The sequence below is a fragment of the Panthera tigris genome, chromosome B4 (assembly GCF_018350195.1).
Source record: "Panthera tigris isolate Pti1 chromosome B4, P.tigris_Pti1_mat1.1, whole genome shotgun sequence".
Lineage (NCBI taxonomy): Eukaryota > Metazoa > Chordata > Mammalia > Carnivora > Felidae > Panthera > Panthera tigris.
In genome coordinates this window covers 104,153,751-104,176,282 of record NC_056666.1, presented here as the reverse complement: position 1 = coordinate 104,176,282, position 22,532 = coordinate 104,153,751, and the positions used below count along the sequence as shown (strand labels likewise).

The window sequence follows — 22,532 nt, the reverse complement described above, 5'->3', positions numbered from 1 at the left end:
AGATTGCATTCTTTTTGATTACCAAGTAGTACTCCATTGTATATGTATACCACATCTTCTTTATCCATTCATCCATTGATGGACATTTGGGCTCTTTCCATACTTTGGCTATTGTCGATAGCACTGCTATAAACATGGCGGTGCATATGCCCCTTTGAAACAGCATACCTGTATCCCTTGGATAAATACCTAGTAGTGCAATTGCTGGGTCGTAGGGTAGTTCTATTTTTAGTTTTTTGAGGAACCTCCATACTGTTTTCCAGAGTGGCTGCACCAGTTTGCATACCCACCAACAGTGCAAAAGAGATCCTCTTTCTCCGCATCTTCGCGAACATCTTTTGTTGCCTGAGTTGTTAATGTTAGCCATTCTGACAGTGTAAGGTGGTATCTCATTGTGGTTTTGATTTGTATTTCCCTGACGATGACCGATGTTGAGCATTTTTTATGTGTCGGTTGGCTCTCTGGATGTCTTCTTTGGAGAAGTGTCTATTCATGTCTTTTGCCCATTTCTTCACTGGATTATTTGTTTTTTGAGTGTTGAGTTTGGTAAGTTCTTTATAGATTTTGGATACTAACCCTTTCTCTGATATATCATTTGCAAATATCTTCTCCCATTCCGTTGGTTGCCTTTTAGTTTTGCTGATTGTTTCCTTCGCCGTGCAGAAGATTTTTTATTTTGATGAGGTCCCAATAGTTCATTTTTGTTTTTGTTTCCCATGCCTCTGGAGATGTGTTGAGTAAGAAGTCACTGCAGCCAAGCTCAAAGAGGTTTTTCCTCGAGGATTTTGATGGCTTCCTGTCTTACATTTAGGTCTTTCATCCATTGTGAGTTTATTTTTGTGTATGGTGTAAGAAAGTGGCCCATCTTTTCATGTGCCTGTTGGCCATCTGGATATCTTCTTTAGAGAAGTGTCTATTCATGTTTTCTACCCATTTCTCCACTGGATTATTTGTTTGTCAGGTGTGGAGTTTGGTGAGTTCTTTATAGATTTTGGATACTAGCCCTTTGTCTCATATATCATTTGCAAATATTTTTCCCATTCTGTTGGTTGCCTTTTAGTTTTGTTGATTGTTTCCTTTGCAGTGCAGAAGCTTTTTATCTGATGAGGTTCCCATAATCCATTTTTGCTTTTAATTCCCTTGCCTTTGGAGATGTGTCGAGTAAGAAATTGCTGCGGCTGAGATCAGAGAGGTTTTTTTCCTGCTTTCTCCTCTAGGGTTTTGATGGTTTCCTGTCTCATATTCAGGTCCTTTATCCATTTTGAGTTTATTTTTGTGAATGGTGTAAGAAAGTGGTCTAGTTTCATTCTTCTGTATGTTGTTGTCGAGTTCTCCCAGCACCATTTGTTAAAGAGACTGTCTTTTTTCCATTGGATATTCTTTCCTGCTTTGTCAAAGATTAGTTGGCCATACTTTCATGGGTCCAATTCTGGAGTCTCTATTCTATTCCATTGGTCTATGTGTCTGTTTTTGTGCCAATACCATGCTGTCCAATGATTACAGCTTTGTAGTAGAGGCTAAAGTCTGGGGTTGTGATGCCTCCCGTTTTGGTCTTCTTCCTAATTATTACTTTGGCTATTCGGGGTCTCAACGTCACTCCTCATCAGGGAAATACAAATCAAAACCACACTGAGATACCTCCTCACGCCAGTCAGAGTGGCTAAAATGAACAAATCAGGAGACTATAGATGTTGGCAAGGATGTGGAGAAACGGGAACCCTCTTGCACTGTTGGTGGGAATGCAAACTGGTGCAGCCGCTCTGGAAAACAGTGTGGAGGTTTCTCAAAAAATTAAAAATAGATCTACCCTATGACCCAGAAATAGCACTTCTAGGAATGTACCCAAGTGATACAGGAGTACTGATGGCTAAGGGCACTTGTACCCCAATGTTTATAGCAGCACTTTCAACAATAGCCAAATTATGGAAATAGCCTAAATGTCCATCAGCTGATGAATGGATAAAGAAATTGTGGTTTATATACACAATGGCATACTACTTGGTAATGAGAAAGAATGAAATATGGCCTTTTGTAGCAACATGGATAGAACTGGAGAGTGTTATGCTAAATGAAATAAGTCAGGCAGAGAAAGATACCATATGTTTTCACTCTTATGTGGATCCTGAGAAATTTAACAGAAGAAACTTAACATGGGGGAGGGGAATGAAAAAAAAGAGAGAGGGAGAGAGTCAAACCATAAGAGACTCTTAAATACTGAGAACAAACTGAGGATTGATGGGGGGTGGGAGGGTGGGTGATGGGCATTGAGGAGGGTACCTGTTGGGATGAGTACTGGGTATTGTAAGGAAACCAATTTGACAATAAGTTTTATATAAATACATACATACATACATACATACATACATACATACATACATACAAAGAAAGTGGTCCAGGTTCATTCTTTTCCATGTTGCTGTCCAAGTTTTTTTAGCACCACTTCCTGAAGAGATTGTCTTCATTCCATGGGATATTCTTTCCTGCTTTGTCAGAGATTAGTTGGCCATACTTTTGTGGGTCCATTTCTGGGTTCTCCATTCTGTTCCACTGATCTGAGTGTCGGTTATTGTGCCAGTACCATGATGTCTTGATGATTACAACTTTGTAGTACAGCTTGAAGTCTGGGAAAGTGATGCCTCCTGCTTTGGCTTTCTTTTTCAACACTGCTTTGGCTATTCAGGGTCTTTTCTGGTTCCATACAAATTTTAAGATTATTTGTTCTAGCTGTGTGAAGAATGCTTGTGTTATTTTGATCGGGATTGCATTGAATATGTAGATTGCATTGAATATGTAGATTGCTTTGAGTAGTATTGACGTTTTAACAATATTTGTTCTTCCTATCCAGGAGCATGGAATCTTTTTCCATTGTTTTTGTGTGTCTTCTTCAATTTCTTTCATAAGCTTTCTATAGTTTTCAGTGTATAGATTCTTCACCTCTTTGGTTATATTTATTCCTAGGTATTTTATGGTTTTTGCTGCCATTTTATTTTATTTTATTTTATTTTTTGAAACGTATTCAAATAAACCTCAATTTTAATAAGATCCCCTACATACACATTTGCTACTGAAAATTGAACTACCACAAAAAAACTTTCATTACAACTCTAATTTTTGAAAACCAGAAAACCTAGCCTATGCACGCTGCCATAATTATAATTATGCTCTCCAGCCAAACCACCCAATATTCTCTATATATTCCTCCCTGCACAAGTTACGTGGCTTCCAATTTGATGTTAGGGTTTTTTTTTTAATGTTTTTATTTGAGAGCATGAGTGGGGGAAGGGCAGAGAGAAACACACACACACACACACACACACTCACACACACACACACACACACACACACACACACACACACACACACACACAGAATCTGAAGCAGGCTCCAGCCTCCCAGCTGCCAGCACAGAACCCTACTCTACAGAACTCTAGTCGGATGCTTAACCCAACTGAGCCACCCAGGAACCCCATGTTAGGTTAACCGATCTTCATGACTTCAGGTTTTTCAAACACCCAGGCTACACTCAAAACCCACTAGTGCTTCCTTGGGTCATATCAAAAAGTGGAACTAAAGTATATTGAGGTCACTCAAATGCAAAACACCAGATTCCTCACAAATTATTGTTATCAAGGTAGAAAAGACAAGACAGAGCTAATATCATAGATTATCAAAATATTATACTTTGTCTACAATAGAGCAGCTTTCCCAAGGTGCTGCATACTGATTCTAAAACTACTAGCAAGAAAAACACCATATAATAAGGTTTATGTTTACATAGACTCCATGTCATAATTATTCTCCATGCTGGTATCCTCGGGAGGTCTATGATACAGGCAATAATGACATCTACATCTAAATCTTTCTACTCTGGATTCATCCGTGGAACGCTGGTTGAAGTAGCGATGATTTTTAATAAACCACATCAGCCTTTCCATCCTTTCTTTCCGAGCAGTTAACAAAGTCCTTACTCCACCCCTCCTCCTGTTGCTGAGTATCTGGTCCACAAGTCCCTGTGATTTCGTCCCTCTGTCCTGCTGTTGGGGTGGATATTCTGGTAGAGGGGAAGGAAGTTTGATACTAGGGTCGAGAGTCAATTGACTAAGGTTCTTTATTAATACTTTGGAGATGGTTTGAGAGGCAGCTGAGCCTCCCTGGGAATTTTCTTCACTGGTCATCTGAGATGGTTCTGGGCCACAGGATGGGTAAAGCTTCGTTGGCCAATCCATCCAAGGCCAAGTCTCAGACCTGAAAGCCAAGTCTCAGCCTTCTAGACCTTTGGATTCCAGTGGAAAGTAATGGGCTCAACTAGCTGCCAAGTAGCCTGGAAAGAACGAGATAGCCCAGAAAGGGCGAGAAAAATGGAGGCTCCAACAAACCGTGGCGAGAGAAAAAGGACAAACCTCCTTTTGCTGCCATTTTAAATGGGATCGATTCGCTGATTTCTCTTTCTGTTGCTTCATTATTGTTGTATAGCAATGCAACCGATTTCTGTTGATTTTATATCCTGCGACTTTGCTGAATTCATGGATGAGTTCTAGCAGTCTTTTGGTGGAATCTTTTGGGTTTTCCATATAGAGTATCATGTCATCTGCGAAGAGTGAAAGTTTGACCTCCTCCTGGCCGATTCGGATGCCTTTTATTTCTTTGTGTTGTCTGATTGCAGAGGCTAAGACTTCCAATACTATGTTGAATAACAGTGGTGAGAGTGGACGTCCCTGTCTTGTTCCTGACCTTAGGGGAAAGCTCTCAGTTTTTCCCCATTGAGGATGATATTAGTGTTGGGTTGTTCATATATGGCTTTTATGATCTCGAGGTATGCTCCTTCTATCCCTACTTTCTTGAGGGCTTTTATCAAGAAAGGATGCTGTCTTTTGTCAAATGCTTTCTCTGCATCTATTGAGAGGATCATATTATTCTTGTCCTTTCTTTTACTGATGTGATGTATCACGTTAATTGCCTTGCGGATATTGAACGAGCCCTGCACCCCATGTATAAATCCCACTTGGTCATGGCGAATAATTTTTTTAATGTATTGTTGGATCCGGTTGGCTAATACCTTGCTGAGGATTTTTGCATCCATGTTCACCAGGGAAATTGGTCCATAGGTCTCCTTTTTAGTGGGGTCTCTGTCTGGTTTTGGAATCAAGGTAATGCTTGCTTCATAGAAAGAGTTTAGAAGTTTTCTTTCCATTTCTATTTTTTGGAAAAGCTTCAAGAAAATAGGTGTTAACCCTACCTTAAATGTTTGGTAGAATTCCCCTGGAAAGCCATCTGGCCCTGGACTCTTGTTTTTTGGCAGATTTTTGATTACTAATTTGATTTCCTTACTGGTTACGGGTCTGTTCAAATTTTCTATTTCTTCCTGTTTCAGTTTTGGTAGTGTATATGTTTGTAGGAATTTGTCCATTTCTTCTAGATTGCCCATTTTATTGGTGTATAATTGCTCAAAATATTCTCTTATTATTGTTTTTATTTCTGCTGTGTTGGTTGTGATCTCTCCTCTTTCATTCCTTATTTTATTTATGTGGGTCCTTTCCTTTTTCTTTTTGATAAAACTGGCTAGTGGCTTATCAAATTTGTTAATTCTTTCAAAGAACCAGCTTCTGGTTGCATTGATCTGTTCTGCTCTCTCTCTCTCTCTCTCTCTCTTTTTTTTTTTTTTTTTTTGGTTTTGATAGCATTAATTTCTGCTCTAGTCTTTATTAATTCCTGTCTTCTGCTGATTTTGGGTTTATTTGCTGTTGTTTTTCCAGCTCCTTAAGGTGTAAGGTTAGGTTGTGTATCTGAGATCTTTCTTCCTTCTTTAGGAAGCCTTGGATTGCTATATACTTTCCTCTTATGACCACCTTTGCTACATCCCAGAGGTTTATGGCTCTGGTGTGATCATTCTCATTGGCTTCCATGTACTTTTAAATTTCCTCTTTAATTTCTTGATTAGCCCATTCATTCTTTAGTAGGATGTTCTTCAGTCTCCAAGTATTTGTTACCTTTCCAAATTTTTTCTTGTGGTTCATTTCAAGTTTCATACAGTTGTGGTCTGAAAATATGCATGGTATGACCTCGATTTTTTGTACTTACTTAGGGCTGATTTGTGTCCCAGTATATGGTCTATTCTGGAGAACGTTCCATGTGCATTGGAGAAGAATGTATATTCTGCTCCTTTAGGATGAAATGTTCTGAATATATCTGTAAAATCCATCTGGTCTAGTGTGTCATTCAAAGCTATTGTTTCCTTGTTGATTTTTTGATTAGATGGTGTGTCCATTGCTGTGAGTGGGGTGTTGAAGTCCTCTACTATTATGGTGTTACTATCAATGAGTTTCTTTATATTTGTGATTAATTGATTTATATATTTGGGTGCACCACATTTGGCACATAAATGTTTACAATTGTTAGGTATTCTTGGTGGATAGACCCCTTAATTATGATACAATGCCCTTCTTCATTGCTTGTTACAGTATTTATTTTAAAATCTAGATAGTCTGATAAAAGTATGGCTACTCTGGCTTTCTTTTGGTGACCATTACCAGGACAGATGGTTCTCCATCCCCTTATTTTCAATATGAAGGTGTCTTTAGGTCTAAAGTGGGTCTCTTATAAACAGTATGTAGATGGATCTTGTTTTCTTATCTATCCTGTTACCCTATGTCTTTTGATTGGAGCATTGAGTCAGTCCATTGATGTTTAGAGTGAGTACTGAAAGATATGAATTTATTGCCATTATGATGCTTGTAGAGTTGGAGTTTCTGGTGGTGTTCTTTGGTCCTTTCTAATCTTTGTTGCTTTTGGGATTATATATATATATATATATATATATATATATATATATATATATATATTTCCCATCTTTTCTCCCCTCAGAGAGTCCCCCTTAAAATATTTTGCAGAGCTTATTTAGGGGTCACAAATTCCTTTAATTTTTGTTTGTCTGGAAACTTTTTATCTCTCCTTCTATTTTGAATGACAGCCTTGCTGGATAAAGAATTCTTGGCTGCATATTTTTCTGATTCAGCACACTGAATATATTCTGCCACTCCTTTCTGGCCTGCCAAGTTTCTGTGGATAGGTCTGCTGTGAACCTGATCTGTCTTCCCTTGTAGGTTAAGGACTGTTTTTCCTTTGCTGCTTTCATTATTCTCTCTTTGCCTGAGTATTTTGTGGATTTGACTATGATATGCCTTGTTGATGGTCGGTTTTTGTTGAATATAATGGGGGTCCTCTGTGCTTACTGATTTTGATGTCTGTGTCTTTCCCCAGGTTAGGAAAGTTTTCCACTATGATTTGCACACATAACCCTTCTACCCCTATTTCTCTCTCTTCCTCTTCTGGGACCCCTATGATTCTGATGTTGTTCCTTTTTAATGAGTCATTGAGTTCTCTAATTCTTAAATTGTGCTCTTTTCCTTCATCTCCCTCTTTTTTTCTGCTTCATTATTCTTTATAAGTTTGTCCTCTGTATTGCTGATTCTCTGTTCTGCCTCATCCATCCTTGCTGCTGCTGCATCCATCCGTGATTGCAGCTCACTTATAGCATTTTTAATTTCATTCTATTTTTTACTTCTTTTGTCTCTGAAGAAAGGAATTCTAATCTATTTTCAACTCCAGGTAGTATTCTTATTATCATGATTCTAAATTTTGGTTCAGACATCTTGCTTTTATCTGTGTTGGTTAAATCCCTGACTGTCATTTCTTCATGCTCTTTCTCTTGGGGTAAATTCCTTTGTTTTGTTTTTGAAGGGGGAAAAGGAATTAATGAGGTAGAAAAATTAAAACTAAAAAAAAATTTAAATTAAAAAAATAAAATTAAAAAAATATTAAAATTAAAAAATTAAACACACACACATACAAATCGAATAAATGGTGCTAGATACTAGGTGTGTTTTGGTCTGGGTGTTGAAAGTAGTTTGACAGGTTAGAGAATAAAGGGGGGAAAGGAAAAAAAGGAAATTGTTTACGAACTTGAAAAAATGAATACATTGAAGTAGACTAAAATGAGATGATGGGAGTAAAATAGAATTTGAAAAATATACACAAAAGTAAAGAATATAGTAGAAAAAATTAAAGAAAAATATTTTTAATAAAAATTAAAAATGAAAATGAATTTTTTCTGTATTGAAGAAAAAAAGAAACAAAGAAGAGAAAAAAGAGAAAAAAGAAAAAAAGGAAATCGTTTGAAAATTTGAAAAAGTGAATACACTGTAATATACTAAAATAAAATGATGGAAATAAAATGCAATTTGAGAAAAATTACATAAAAGCAAAAAATATAGTAAAAACAATTAAATAAAAATATTTTTAATAGATATTGAAAGTAAAAATGAAGTTTTTTCTTTCTGCATTCAAGAAAATGAAAAGAAATGAAAAATAGAAAAAAAGAAAAAGAAGGAAATCGCTTGAGAATTTGAAAAAAGGAATACACTGAAGTAGACTAAAATGAGATGATGGAAGTAAAATGGAATTTGAAAAAATATGCACAAAGGTAAAGAATATAGTAGAGGGGCGCCTGGGTGGCTCAGTCAGTTGAGCGTCCAACTTTAGCTCAGGTCACGATCTTGCAGTCCGTGAGTTCGAGCCCTGCGCCAGGCTCTGGGCTGATAGCCCAGAGCCTGGAGCCTGCTTCCGATTCTGTGTCTCCCTCTCTCTCTGCCCCTCCCCCGTTCATGCTCTGTCTCTCTCTGTCTCAAAAATAAATAAATGTTAAAAAAAAATTAAAAAAAAAAGAATATAGTAGAAAAAATAAAGAAAAATATTTTTCATAAAAATTTAAAAAAAGAATTTTTCTTTTTCTGTACTAAAAAAAGAGACAAAAAGAGAAAAAAGAAAAAAGGGAAAAAAAGGAAATCATTTGGAAATTTGAAAAAGTGACTACACTGTAGTAGACTAAAATAAAATGATGGAAGTAAAATAGAATTTGAAAAAATTTACAGAAATGCCAAAAATATAGTAAAAACAATTAAAGAAAAATATCTTTAAAGATATTGCAAGTAAAAATGAAGTTTTTCTCTTTCTGCATTCAAGAATAGGAAAAGAAATGAAAAAGAGAAAAAAAGAAAGAAAAAAAAGGAAATGGTTTGAAAATTTGAAAATGTGAATACACTGAAGTAGACTAAAATAAAATGATGGCAGTAAAATAGAATTTGAAGAAATTTACACAAAGTAAAAAATATAGTAATAAAATTAAAGAAAAATATTTTTAATAAAAATTGAAAATAAAAATGATTTTTTTCTCTTTCTGTATTCAAGAAAAAGAAAAGTGTAAAAGAGAAAAAAAAAAAAACAAAGAAAAATTGAATAGATGGACCTGCTAACAGATTGAATTAGGATTGAAATTACTTTGTTTTCCCCTAAAAGTCAGAATATGTAACAGTTTATAGTCCATAAACTAAGTAGGCAGTGAGACTTGTGTTCTTAAAGAGCAAGGGTGGCCCAGTTGGGCAGGTCTCAGCATAATGGCTTCGTTCTCCACTAGATGGTGTTGCTAGCCTACTGGGGTGGAATGTTGTGGTGCTCCTAGGTGTGTATGTGCATGCACGGGAGCGGTGAAAATGGCATCACTCAGTTACCCAGTCTGTTCTCCCGGATCAGCAATCGCGCATCCGTCCTTTGTTTTCAGCTTTCGTCCACGCCCCACTTTTTCACTGTCTGTGACCAGGCCCCAGATAGGACCTCTCTCCTGAATTTTGTCTCAGATGCAGCTGTTTTCCCTGGCCCCTTACTTCTGAAGGACCTCGGCTTTGACCCGTTCCACCCCTCTGCGGGAGGGTCTCACTGAGCAATGGCCGAATGAGCAATGGCCGAATGTCGGCTGCACCCAGGAATGCCCGCTGGACCCTGCTGCTGTCGGTGCCCCAAGACTACAGCCAGGTGCCAGCCCGCCTCAGAAAAAGTTCGCGAGATAGTGTTGCAGCAGCGTTTCAGGGATTATGGAAAATCACAACACACATCTGGCACCAGCCTTCACCCTTAATGACCTTGTTCTGGCAATAGCTAATGTGGCCGTTTTCTGGGGTCTGCTGGGACCAGGTGGCTTAACAGTCTCTATCAAATGTCCTTCCAGCAGTGGAACTGCTTTTCCCCGTGTGGCCTGAGAACCTCCCGGGCCCCGCTCTGTTCCTGGGGATTCGCCCTTCCCACTAGAGCACCAACAGGTATGGAGCTGCAGAGTTGCAGCCTTTGTGCTCCCCTTGTTTACAGTCTTAATGGAATTTAAACCCTCTCCTTTCTCCTTTCTCCCTTTTTAGTTTAGCCCCTGCAGCTGTTTCCAATTTTCCATTTTCTCTCCAGCTGCTTTTGGGCAGGGGTGCTTTTCCCGTATTCTCCCCCCCCACCAGTCTCCATTCTCTCTCTGCTCACAAAAGCACCTCCTTTCCTGCTCTCCAGGTTCTCCTCTCTGCGCCATGTACCTGTTGAATTCTATGGCTCAGGTTGTACAGATTGTTGTGTTAATCCTCCAATCAGTTTTCTAGGTGTGTAGGATGGTTTAGTGTTGGTCTGGCTGTATTTCATGGATGTGAGACACACAAAAGACTTCCATGCTGTTCTGCCATCTTGGTTCCTCCTCATGGTTAGTGAGTTTGAGAACCACATTGGGCTCTGTGCTGACAGTGCAGACATTTCTTTTTTATAGAAATTCAGTTGTTTACTGCTAATATCTTTAGGATCAATACAAATGCATATATACAATTAAGAAATTTTTTGATGTTCTTGATTTTGTGGGGAATAGGGAAGGAAGAACAGTTTTTAAATGGGCACTTGAAATATTGGCAGTGATGGAATAGAAAGGTGTATTTGTTATTGATAGATAAATAATTCAAAGACATTTACTGATGACTGTATTTAAAATAGTGATCTGAAGCTATAATGTAGAACCAATGATGAATATGATGTTAAACTGATTATACATTCCAGAGCTATGGTAACTATTACCTAGGTAACCACAAAAATATATAATCTTCAGCTGACTTTACTAAATGAAAAGTTTTGTTTTGGATTCCTGCTTTTGCAATATATAAAATGATAACATGATTTAAGTGATTTGGAACTGTGTAAAACAGATTTTAAATTACATTTTACATGATTAGAAAAGATAATCACAAAATTTGTTTCAATTACGTATTCCAAACATGTGGTGATGATTTACACTTTATTATACATTTTCCCCTAAAGAATTGAATATGCTCTATATTGTTCTTAGGGAAATTCTGAGAATTTTTGTATGAATTAGCTAGTAGTAGACATTTTTATAGTATACCCTCTATTATTCAGTGAGAAAAGAAGCACTGACAGAAGTTTTTTAAAAATCAAAGTTACGTAGATATACATCTTTAATTCTCATTTTTATTTCTTTTTAGTTAGTTTTGCATGCTTTTGTTGTCTTGATATTGAGGCAGACTCCATTCTCCACCTCTAAGACTTCTCCTGTCCCTCAGCTAGGTCTGTTGCCAAATTAGGTGTGGTCATGTGACTAAATTTTTTTAAACATGTATGAATGCAGGAGATGTGTGCCACCTCTGGAACTGGGTATGTGCCACCATGCTGTCTTATGCTTGTTAGCCTGATGCAGTCTTACAATGTCAGTGACCTGATTTTAATTATATCATAAAGACAAGGCATTGTGGGATGGTGGAGAAACATGAAGGAAGGAACCTGGGTTTTTGAATGACTGCACGGAGCAGGGCAACACTTTGACCTAGACTGCTCACTTCAGGCTATCAGATAAGAAAGAAAGAAATTTCCGTCTTCTTTAAGCTATTCAATTATTGTTAATTATCTTTATTACAGCAGCCTAGCCTAAATAATATACATCGATTTGACTAGATTCAGTGAGAGAAGGAGTAAATCCGGATGCTTTTTCAAATTTGTAAGTTCAAGTTCGCTCATTTACACATATTCTTCCCTATAATGGCATCTGTCTTGGTGATACAATCTTTCTCACACTCCTCTCCAGTTCTTTTATCCTGTACAGAATATGTGACTCTACCTCTAATTAATGCTTGCTCTATTTACTTGTGCTTTTTCTTATTATATTGCTATTACCATAAGTAGGGGTGGGGTTGGTGTCTTGCCAGGCATGTATGTGCTGCAATTTCGTAAGAGACATTTAACTCAACTTGATCAGTTTCCTTGTGTGTTGTGGGTTACCCTTTCTTTTGTGATTAAAAAAATCCAAAGTATTCCATGGTTTCCTTTCTTTGTTTTATTTTTTCTGTCTCTGATGATTTACATAGAGTCTGATGAAAATGGAAAATTATTAACTTGATGCCTGTTTATTTTATTTAATTATTTTTAAGTTTATTTTTATTTATTTTGAGAAAGAGATAGAGAGCAAGTGGGTGAGGGGCAGAGAGAGAGGGAAAAAGAATCCCAAGCAGACTCCCTGCTATTGGCACAGAACCTGATGTGGGGCTCGAAATCTTGAACTGTGAAATCATGACCTGAGCTAAAGTCAGGTACTTTACCAAGTGAGCCACCCAGGTGCCCTGTCCAGAGTGGATATCTTATGTCCACTTGATCTTTTTTCTTTTTTTTTTTTTTAATGTTTATCGATTTTTGAGAGAGAGACAGAGCATGAGCAGGGGAGGGTCAGAGAGAGAAAGGGAGACAGAATCTGAAGCAGGCTCCAGCCTCCGAGCTGTCAGCACAGAGCCCAATGTGGGGCTAAAACTCACGAGCTGTGAGATCATGACCTGAGTTGAAGTCACATGCTTAACCCACTGAGCCACACAGGTGCCCCTATGTCTGCTTGGTCTTTAGACTTTTCTGGAGAGTCTTAAATTACGTGGCTATGGTGGTTGGAGGTCTTGCTTTAGCACAGGCTCTTTTGATACTAACAGTCTCTTTACTGGGTCCTGCTAGTTTCCAAATTAAAGCACAAACAGAAGGAATCTCTTCCTGGTGACTCGTCATGGTTTGGCTCTCATTGCTAGCTTCGTTACAGACTTATTTATGGCTTTATCATCCTCCTGTCCCTCTTTGACTGATCTTCCTATATTATCCCTATGTGGATTTTATCACATACTAACTAGAATGTATGAAGTAATCAATGTATACTTTGATATACAGTATTCTATAAGTTGGCACAGTGAGGACAGAAAGGTATGTATGAGAAGCTCTAAAAATATCAACAGTTAAAAAAATTTAAGAGATGTCAACTATTTTAAAAAATGGAAAAATTAAAAATTTAAAGAATAAAAAGAGGGGGCCTGGGTGGCTCAGTCAGTTAAGTGCCTGACTTTGGCTCGGATCATGACCTCACAATTTGTGGGTTCAAGCCCCACATCAGGCTCTGTGCTGACAGCTCAGAGTCTGAAGCCTGCTTCAGATTCTGTCTCCCTCTCTCTGCTCCTCCTACACTTGTGCTCTATCTCTCTCTGTCTCTCAAAAATAAATAAATGTTAAAAAAATTTTTTTAATGGAAAACTTATTTTATGTTCTCATCGATATCTTTACATACAGATTCTAAGAAATAGCAACTGAAATTTTTGAGATTGTTCAGCCCCAAGTAATGGCTAACATTTATAAATGTGTTGGCATTAGTTTGCTAGTGCTGTCATAACAAAATAGCACAGGGTGAGTGGTTTAAACAACACAAATCTGTTTTCTCAAGTTCTGGAGGTTTGAAGTCCAAGGTCAGGGTGTCAGCAGGTTTGGTTTCTTCTCAGGCCTCTCTCATTGGCATGCAGGTGGCCTCCTTTTCACTATATCCTCACATGATCTTTTCTCTGAGGACATGCATACCTGGGGTTTTTCTGTGTGCCCAAATTTCCTCTTTTTTTTTTAAGTTTTGGAATGCTTATTTATTATTGAAAGAGAGAGAAAAAGTATGAGCAGGGCAGGGGCAGAGAGAGAGGAAGACATAGGATCTAAAGCAGGCTCCCAGGTTCCAAGCTGTTAACACAGAGCCCAATGCAGGGCTTAAACCCATGAACCACAAGATCATGACCTGAGCTGAACTCGGATGCTTAACTGACTGAGCCACCAAGGCGCCCCCCAAATTTCCTCTTCTTATAGTTCAGATTGGACTAAGGTCCACCTTAACAGCCCCATTTTAACTTGACTAACTGTTTAATGGTCCTATCTTTAATACAGTAACATTCTGAGGTATTGAGAGTTAAAGCTTCAACATAGGAATTTGAGAGAGATGTCCAATTCAGCCCATATGAGTAACTAACATTTGATAAATGGTAAAGAGGAGTCTGCACTGTCCTGAACTCTTTTTATGTACTGAGTTGTTTAATCTGTGCAACAAGCCTATGAGCTAGCTACTATGAAATATTGTATTTTACAGATGTGAAAATTGAGTTACAGAGAGGTAAAACAACTTTCTCAAAGTCACAAAGGCAGAAAATGGCAAAGTAGAGAATAAATGGAGGTGGCCTGGTCTCAGAGCTGCTCTCTCAGACATCATGCTGTTAAAGGTTAGTTTGTACCAATTTAAGGGTGAACACTTTCAGAATGGATCCTCAGTTCAGAAGATGACTTCATGTTTTGGTTCCACTAGTCTATGCTTTTCAGAAAGCCATCTGATCTCTTTAGATCACCTATAGTCTTCTTTCTATGAGGAATAACTGACAAGATGATATAAAGCTCTTTGGCAAATAAGGACTACATAAATGTCAACTGTTGTAGTAATTTCATCAGTATGGATGTGTTTGTCACTTATATTTATGGGCAGCCTAGCTACTGAACTGACACAAGACAGTGCTGATTTCCAGAGAAAACAGGTCCATGACAATGTGAACTAAAAAAGATTATGCAGTCTGTGGCAGTAAACCATTTGGCTCCTGTAGTAAATCCAACATGGTACAGATCTCACGCCCAGTCTGCTGTGTCCATTTTAACTTCACAGTTAAGTGAAGGGTTTATTATTCTGAAAACAACCAGAAACGCGAAAGTAAAAAGCAGCTCTTGACCATGGGGAACTGTCTGACAAAGCTCTGGGCTTCAGGGTTATTTGAAGCTGGCCTGGTACTTAACACCCAATGGTTGTTCTGTTGGGCATAAACAATCTCATCAAACACCAACACAAGACAAGGGCCATTCTGAGACCATGACAGAGCAAGACAGCACAGGACCATATCATAACTTCTTAAGCACGTGCAAAATAAGGTTACTGTGTCATCCACAAAATAGCAAACATCCCCCTTTCTCCTGGCTGACATGAGAAACTACTACTTCATCACCAATGACAGTTTAAGCCTCACTCAGGCCTGTCCATAATGAAAAGATTTATTGAGATACCCACCCACAGAATTGTCCCTGCTTTCTTATATCATCTAGAGACTCTTTGACTCTCCTCAAAAGCACCCAGCCAAAGCCAAAATCCTCCAAGAGATTCTTCCTAACATCGATTACTGAGATGGCCCACAGTCCCCATGCATCTTCTCCCTTGCTTCCGTGAGTAATGAACCCTTCTGGTTCAACTACAGGAGTGTCTCTGGTGGTCTTTAGCAGAAGGGCATTGACAAAGGCAGTGCAATTGCCTGAGCAGATTTCAGAGACACAGCTTCATTTACGCTACTACTTCCCTAGTGAGAAAGACTTAAAAACATCTTTTTAGCACATAAAGCTTTGGGATTTTTTGGGAGAAAGCTTGTTGGAAGTTGAAACTATTTTAGTAGAAGAGAAAAACCTCTGTGGGAACACCTCTGTGTCATGCTTTTGCCTTTATGGATCACATAGGCTGTGTTTACATATATTTCTAGTGTATCTTTCGTTTTTGCTTGCATTCTTACTAAAGTGTGAGGTTCTGAACACCATGTGTTCCATCCTGTTATGATGACTGTCACACGCGATTTAGCACAAAGCTCTCATTCTATATATTCTTATATTCTTCCTCCCCAAAATAGAGGAAGGAAAAAAAGAGAGTTGTACTGGTGTGTGCTGCCTGCCCAATTTAGTTGCTAACTGTCCACCCACTGTTCTTTTCTTTGTGCCTTATGCCTAGGCTGCAGTTTAGTGATCAAATTAAATGATAGGCCTAATTAACTGAAAGAACTTTGTAAGCTTCTAACTGGAAAATCTGCTTCTTCTGGCTTTTTTTTTTCTCACAGAAATACTATCCTTTCAGCTTATTACAGTCTGATAATTTATACAGTATTTGCCTACACATACATGTACACATTCAACTAATTTTATTCTAACACCTTAATTCATGTGCTATATATTCTGTGTCTTGAAATTTCTCTTTCTCTCATTATAGTTGCATAGCAACCTCTGCAAGTTGTGAACAGCAAAATGACTTGTTATTGGGTGATAGGAGAGAGTTTTTCAAGTACCGTTGAGCTAAGTTTCCATAGATGAATATTACCCTCTTATACTTTGGTGGAAGTATATTTGAAGAGGGAAAATTGGGGTGGCTGGGTGGCTCAGTTGGTTAAACAGTTGACTCTTGATCTCAGCTAAGGTCTTGATCTCAGGGTTGTGAGTTCAAGCCCCATCTTGGGCTCCACGCTGGGGATGGAGCCTACTTAAAAAAAAAAGTAATAAAGAGGGAAATTTTAAATCTGTGATCAATCAAGGAAAAGCAGAATTATTTATGCCAAAAAGAAATGTTTACATAGCTTGATAAATTGACCGACATGATTGGTTCAAATATCTTTGTCCTTTGTTGAAACATGAGTTTTTATTTATTCATTTGAATTTTATTCATTCATTCATTCAAAATATAGCTGATACAAATGTTATATTAGTGACTTGAATTTAAAATGGTGTGAGTATCGAAATTTATTTTTAGCTTCTATTTTAGGTTCATTTGCTAATGTATTGAAGCAACAATCCTACTCCATACGATGCCAGGTGCTGAAAGTAAAGGTGTATTAGACATGAACATTAGTGTGAAGAAATTTTCTAAAATAGCTTAAATTCTCTTTTTCCTTGGAGTTTATAATCTATCATGGTTTAGGTTTTAGGTTTTGGGTCTGACTAAAGGTACAGAGGTCAGAAGTGCCTGAAGATCCCATTCTTTCATTACAAGGGCAGTTTACTCTTTCAGAATAAAATATGTGATTTTTCTGTGGGAGGTCCAACCTGGAAGAATCCAGATTGAAAAAAAAATGCACATTTTTTTTCCTTCTTATTCAAGTAGGTTAATCTTGTAGAATTTGTAGCCTGGACAACCCAACTTTTATATTCACTGTCTGCCTAATAAACCTAATTAAAATATATCCACACAGAGAAAACTCCCTATTCTTAATTTTATCACACAAGGGAGTATTTTTAAGACTGCACTTTTCATCTGGCTGCATTATACTACACCTTTAGAATCAGTTTCTAGTATCTTATTCCTCTAAAAACTTTTGAAGTACTTGTTTTCTGTCTGAGTTGATTATTATTGTCTAAGTAGTTTCAATTTGCTAAAAAGTAGTGGCCACAGTAGCTATTTTTATCCATTCTGAATTTAGATCCTATCCATTAAAATTGTGTTTCAGAAAATTGTTTTGGTGTTAATGAACTGCTCCTGATGTTCTGAGACTGTACTATTGGTGTGATCTATGTTTTACATTGTGTACTGTAAAAAATTTAAGAGCAATACTTGTGTTGACTCTGGCTCCGATGTCTGTAATAAACTTGTGATGGTTAATTTTATATGTCAACATGACTGGGCCACAGAATGCCCCAGATAACTGTTTAAATATTTCTGGGTATGTCTGTGAGGGTGTTTCTGGTAGAGATTAGTGTTTGAATTGGTGAATTAAATAAAGCAGATGACCCATCCCAGTGTGGGTGGGCATCATCCAATCCACCAACGGCCTGAATTGAGTAAAAAGAGAGACAGAGGAAGGATGAATTTAGTCTTTCTCTGCCTGGCCACTTAGCTGGGACATCAATCTTCTCTTGTCCTTTGTGCTCCTGGTTCTCAGGCCTCAGGCCTGGAATCATAATCTACTTTGGCTCTCAGCCTTTGAACTACAATGGTGGCCTTCCTACATCTCCAATTTACATAGGGCAGATCTGGGCACTTCTTAACCTCCACTGGTTCTGTTTCTCTGGAGAACCCAGACAAATATAAAACTCTAGGATCAAGACCATATAAAATCAGTCATCTAATAGAAGGAAAGCATAATGAATGTTATTGAGCACCTACTATGTACCAGTATTTATTCATGCACTATTGTCACTTAATGCATATAGCATTAAGGTGGGTATTATTGTATGGCTGGTAACTGATGGGATAATCACATCTCAGAGAAATCAAGAAAATTGACTTTGGTCAATAGCTAAGAAGTAGCAGCGGTGATATTTAAACTTGTTTGCCTGACTCCTCTACTCATTCTTACCTCCCCATTGTGAAGTGTTCAGGTAATTAGCACTTATTGACTACCTGCAACTTGTCAGACATTGGATGGAAGATTTATATATACTTTATGTATAGTATATACTCTATGGTGCCCTGGAGGCAATGAACAATTCTAAGCCATGACTTTTGAACTCAAAGATTTTATAATGTATTTAAGAAGGTTAATCAAATGAGGCAACATTAAAGTGCCAGAGGAGAAGTGGCAATAATTGCTGTAGAAACAGAGAGGAAGGACTTCACTAATTCTCTCAGGTCAGCTAGCAGCTGGATATCCAGGAAGCATATATTCATTTTCTACTTTTCATTTAAAATATCAATAGAGAGTTTGTTCCTTTTGTCATAAACTAGGGCTGTTTTCAGCTCTATATTTCAACTCTACTTTTATGACCTTTTGAATCTTGAGTGACGGTGGTATAAATGGGTATGTCTCAGCTCTATCATGTACTAGATGTGTGAATCTGGACAAATTACTTACTTCTTTGTGTCCAAGTTTCTCTGTGTGTGTAGAATGTGCATAATATTAGCACCTAGTTTATAAGTTCTTTGTGATAATTAGAATGATCTAAAGTTATGTTATTAGGTGTATACATGTTTAATTTATAATTATAATGTCTTCCTGGTAAATCTTTCCTTTTATTATTCATTCACTCTTTTTTGCATAACAATACTTTTATACATTTGTCTTGGTCCATAAATTCTATTTTGTCTTATACCAGCTTTCTTTTGATTAGCATTTGCTATTAGCATTTGATAGTATTTGCAGTCTTTTTTCTATCCTTTTGTTTGTAATTGTTTGGGGTCCATATGTTTTAGGTATTTAAAAATTACATTTGTGTTTATTGTAATTATTGTTAATTTTTATTTCCATTTTTGGATTTTATGCCATTTTTTCCTATGCTTACATTTTCCTTCTTATGCATTTTATTGGATTGCTAAAATTTATTTTGATTTTTAGTCTCTCTATTCATTTGGAAATTATGTATTTCCATTTAAGGGAGATTATCTCTTTTCCTGTAAGTGTTGCCCTTAAAATTTTGACATATATATTTAACAAAGTTTAAAGAAATCAGAATTTTTGCTTTCTTCTCAAATGATATAACTTACCTAGAATATTTTCTCTTTAATAACTCTCAGCATATTTTCCATGTTATTATCAAATATTTTTTGTGTCATCTTGATTTTATTTCCTCTATATTAATCATTATTCTTGTCTATGTTTATTGCTTTCTTGGTAGTCTTTTAACTATCTAACAATTTACTAATCATGCTTTCAGCTTCATTTAGTTTTCTGTTTTTATTCTCTATTACATATTTAATTTCTAGAAATTGTATTTAATCCTTTTCCAAATCTGTCTGAATTTTTCTGATTTTTTAAAAATTCAGTGTTTCTAACCCTCTCAATTTTTATATGAGATTGTTTTGTATCTGAAGTCTTAGGTTTCTTACCTGCTGTTTATAGTATCTGCTGATTCTTGCTCTCAGTGGTGGTTTCCTTCTGTGTTTTCTATTTTCAATTACTCATCCTCAGTAGACAATCTTCTGTAAAGGAGATTTAAGGTGTATCCATTAGGAATGATTTTATATTTAGTTCTACCAAGAATCTTAGAGATTAAGCAGCCTCCAGGCAATGTGGCAACATTTTATATAAATTTCTTTTTTTCTAAATTCATTTATTTTGAGAGAGAGTTTACACGAGTGGGGGAGGGGCAGAGAGAGAGGGAGTAGAGAGAATCCCAATCTGATAGCATGGAGCCTGACTCGGCCTCCATCTCACAAACTGTGAGACCATGACCTGAGCTGAAATCAAGAGTCAGAAGAATCAGACGCTCAACCAACTGAGCTACCCAAGCATCCCAACATTTTATACTAATTTTTAAACTTTAAAGATTTAGACCCAGCAACCAATGGGAATTCAAACACTAAACTTGGCTGAAGTCAGGCCTGTAGTTATAAATTATTGGCAAAAATTTGTTTTCCTCTCTATTGTAGAGCCAGAGCAGAATAGATATCCCATCTTTACATTTTACTCTGGTGGGAAATGGGTGAATTTTTATAGTTTACTGTTTCATATGAAGGTGCTCCCTTTGAGGATTCTAGTTTTATGTGGGAAGGGTAAGGGCTCAAGGCAGGTAATCCATAAGGCTCTCGGTATAAGCAGCATTACACTCCACCCACTCCACTCCACCAGCAACTTGGTGTTTCCAGTTTGGATTTTAGTTTACTCTACACTTTTGAATTAGTCTTCACTTTTTTTTTCCACATTTCCTTGAAATGCTGTTACTTTCTTCAGACATACTCTGTGTTTCAAAAAATGTTTCTTATATTTACTTAATGTGTTACTTAGAGGTTTTGTAGTGTGAGGGTTTTTAGAATTTCTAGTTCACCATATTGCAAGAAGTGGATCTGCCTTCATGGGGAACAGGAGGTGGATTCAAAAAAGCAGTAGAGTTTGTTATGGCAGTGATAGAAATGTCCTGTGTTCTTATTTTCTTTCTAAATCAGAAAATTTACACCATTGCATAAAAACCTTTTAGTGATTTTCCATTGCTCTTGGAATAAATTCTAATTCTCTGAGCATCTCTTTCACAAACTTTCATTATCTGCCCCTTACTTGCCCATCCAGTTCTCTCCTTTTCATTTAGATTTTTGTGCAGCTAGAATGAACTTCCTTAAGTTCATTTTGTTTTTTACCCCCAGCCTTTTTATTATTACATTTCCTTTGCTTGAATCTCAAAATTTTTCCCATGTCTCTCTTTTACCCCATCTCCTTTGATGATTGTCTAACTTTTAGGATTCAATCTAAGCATCAGTTTTGGCAGAGAGTTTCTTTTGATGCCTCTTGACTCATCCCTCTCCAACATGCATTTCCATTACATGCTCCTGTAGCATCCTGTAGTTTCTATTTTATTTGTTATGTCACAAAAATCACATTTATTTATACTTAATAATTTATTGGTCATTTTTGCCAGTCTCTAAATTCTATGATAGTAAGCATCCAAATCATTCCCTCACTATTGATTCTCTATTGATCCTAGCATGATGTTATATTGTAAGCAATTAGTAAATATTTATAGAATATTTTAAATTAAAATTTATACGGTTATAACTACCATTTTAATAGCTATCATTTATGTACCTATACTGGGTAGAAATCATAGACGCTATAAGGTTATAAGGGAACTTTAATTTGGGATTATTTATGAGATCCTTTCAGAAATAGGAAATGACCATGTCTATAATCTTCATTATCTACTTTGTGAGGCTGTGTATTCAGATCTATCATAGAAAATGGAGAACATTTTGACTATGGTGGTTACTTTCAAGACAGATATCAAATAATCCATTCTGTTGAGCATCAATTATGACAAGACTGGAACAAAGGTAATTAGGGTCACTGACATGTTCTCCTATGGTTATGCCATGTATGGTGGCAAGGAGAATGGGAAACACCCTGGAGGTTTTCAGAGTAGTATTTTCTCCAGGCATGGACATCACACTTAGGACCTGTTGAATTATTAGATGGCAAATGAGGGTGAAGAAAAGTCCAGAGAGATATTGTAGAGTGTACAGTTTCAGGTATATAGACACTAATGCACATATAGAAGAATACCAATAATGGAATATATTTAGGGATACAAATAGAAGTTAATGTGAATATCAGTTAATCAGTTTTGCTGCTACTAAGTGAGGAAGAGGAAGTTCGAGGTAGGCTGAGTGATGATGAATTCCTTCTTCAAAATAAAGCTAAGGCTATTTTTAGGGATTAAGAGTTCTAGCACAATCAGATAGTCTTGCTTTTAGGCTAGATATCTGGCTTAGATATTTAGGTTTTGGGTTAGATTTCTAGGCTTATTTATGGCCTTGGAGTTAAGCTACATTGAAAGCAGCAATTACTATTTTTATCATCACTTAACTATAACTGTGCAGAATTGTTTTAAGCTGTGCCTGTTGGTTGCATTTGTTATATTGTGATATATCCCCACCCTCCTAGTAAAGACATCCCACATTAAATATGGTTTTGAGGTTTCATTACTCACATGAAGTGAATGGTTGTGTTCTGTTGTGCTGAGTTCCTTTAAGAATTACATGCACAGGGTGGAGAGCCAACATTTGGAGTTCTTCTGGGCCTCCAAGGTAGCCATGATCATTTAGGTCCATCAAATCTCAATAACAAGCAGCTGAGAAAATTTTCAAGGTGAAATTTGAAAAACAGACTCTGGAAAATATGTTATGC

The 22,532-nt window shown here is 37.0% G+C and overlaps 1 protein-coding gene and 1 long non-coding RNA gene across 4 annotated transcripts in view; both read right to left on the bottom strand.

The window, feature by feature from the left end:
- LOC122240397 overlaps positions 1-22,532 on the bottom strand; it is a 62,244-nt gene that overhangs the window by 27,127 nt on the left and 12,585 nt on the right. For all 3 annotated transcript variants that reach the window (XR_006220080.1, XR_006220079.1, XR_006220078.1), the window contains exons 2-3: positions 22,336-22,476; positions 19,745-19,837 (exon numbers count right to left, since the gene is read on the bottom strand). This is a non-coding gene — a long non-coding RNA (uncharacterized LOC122240397). The remainder of the gene's footprint in view (positions 1-19,744; positions 19,838-22,335; positions 22,477-22,532) is intronic.
- On the bottom strand, positions 3,769-4,226 carry LOC102950478 (developmental pluripotency-associated protein 3-like). The gene has a single exon (XM_015539052.2). The coding sequence runs from the start codon at positions 4,224-4,226 to the stop codon at positions 3,771-3,773; it is 456 nt and encodes a 151-aa protein (XP_015394538.2). The 3' UTR covers positions 3,769-3,770.

What these genes read in the sequence shown, in the direction of transcription:
- LOC102950478 (XM_015539052.2), bottom strand. Translation starts at nt 4,226, where the DNA reads ATGGATTGGCCAACGAAGCTTTACCCATCCTGTGGCCCAGAACCATCT.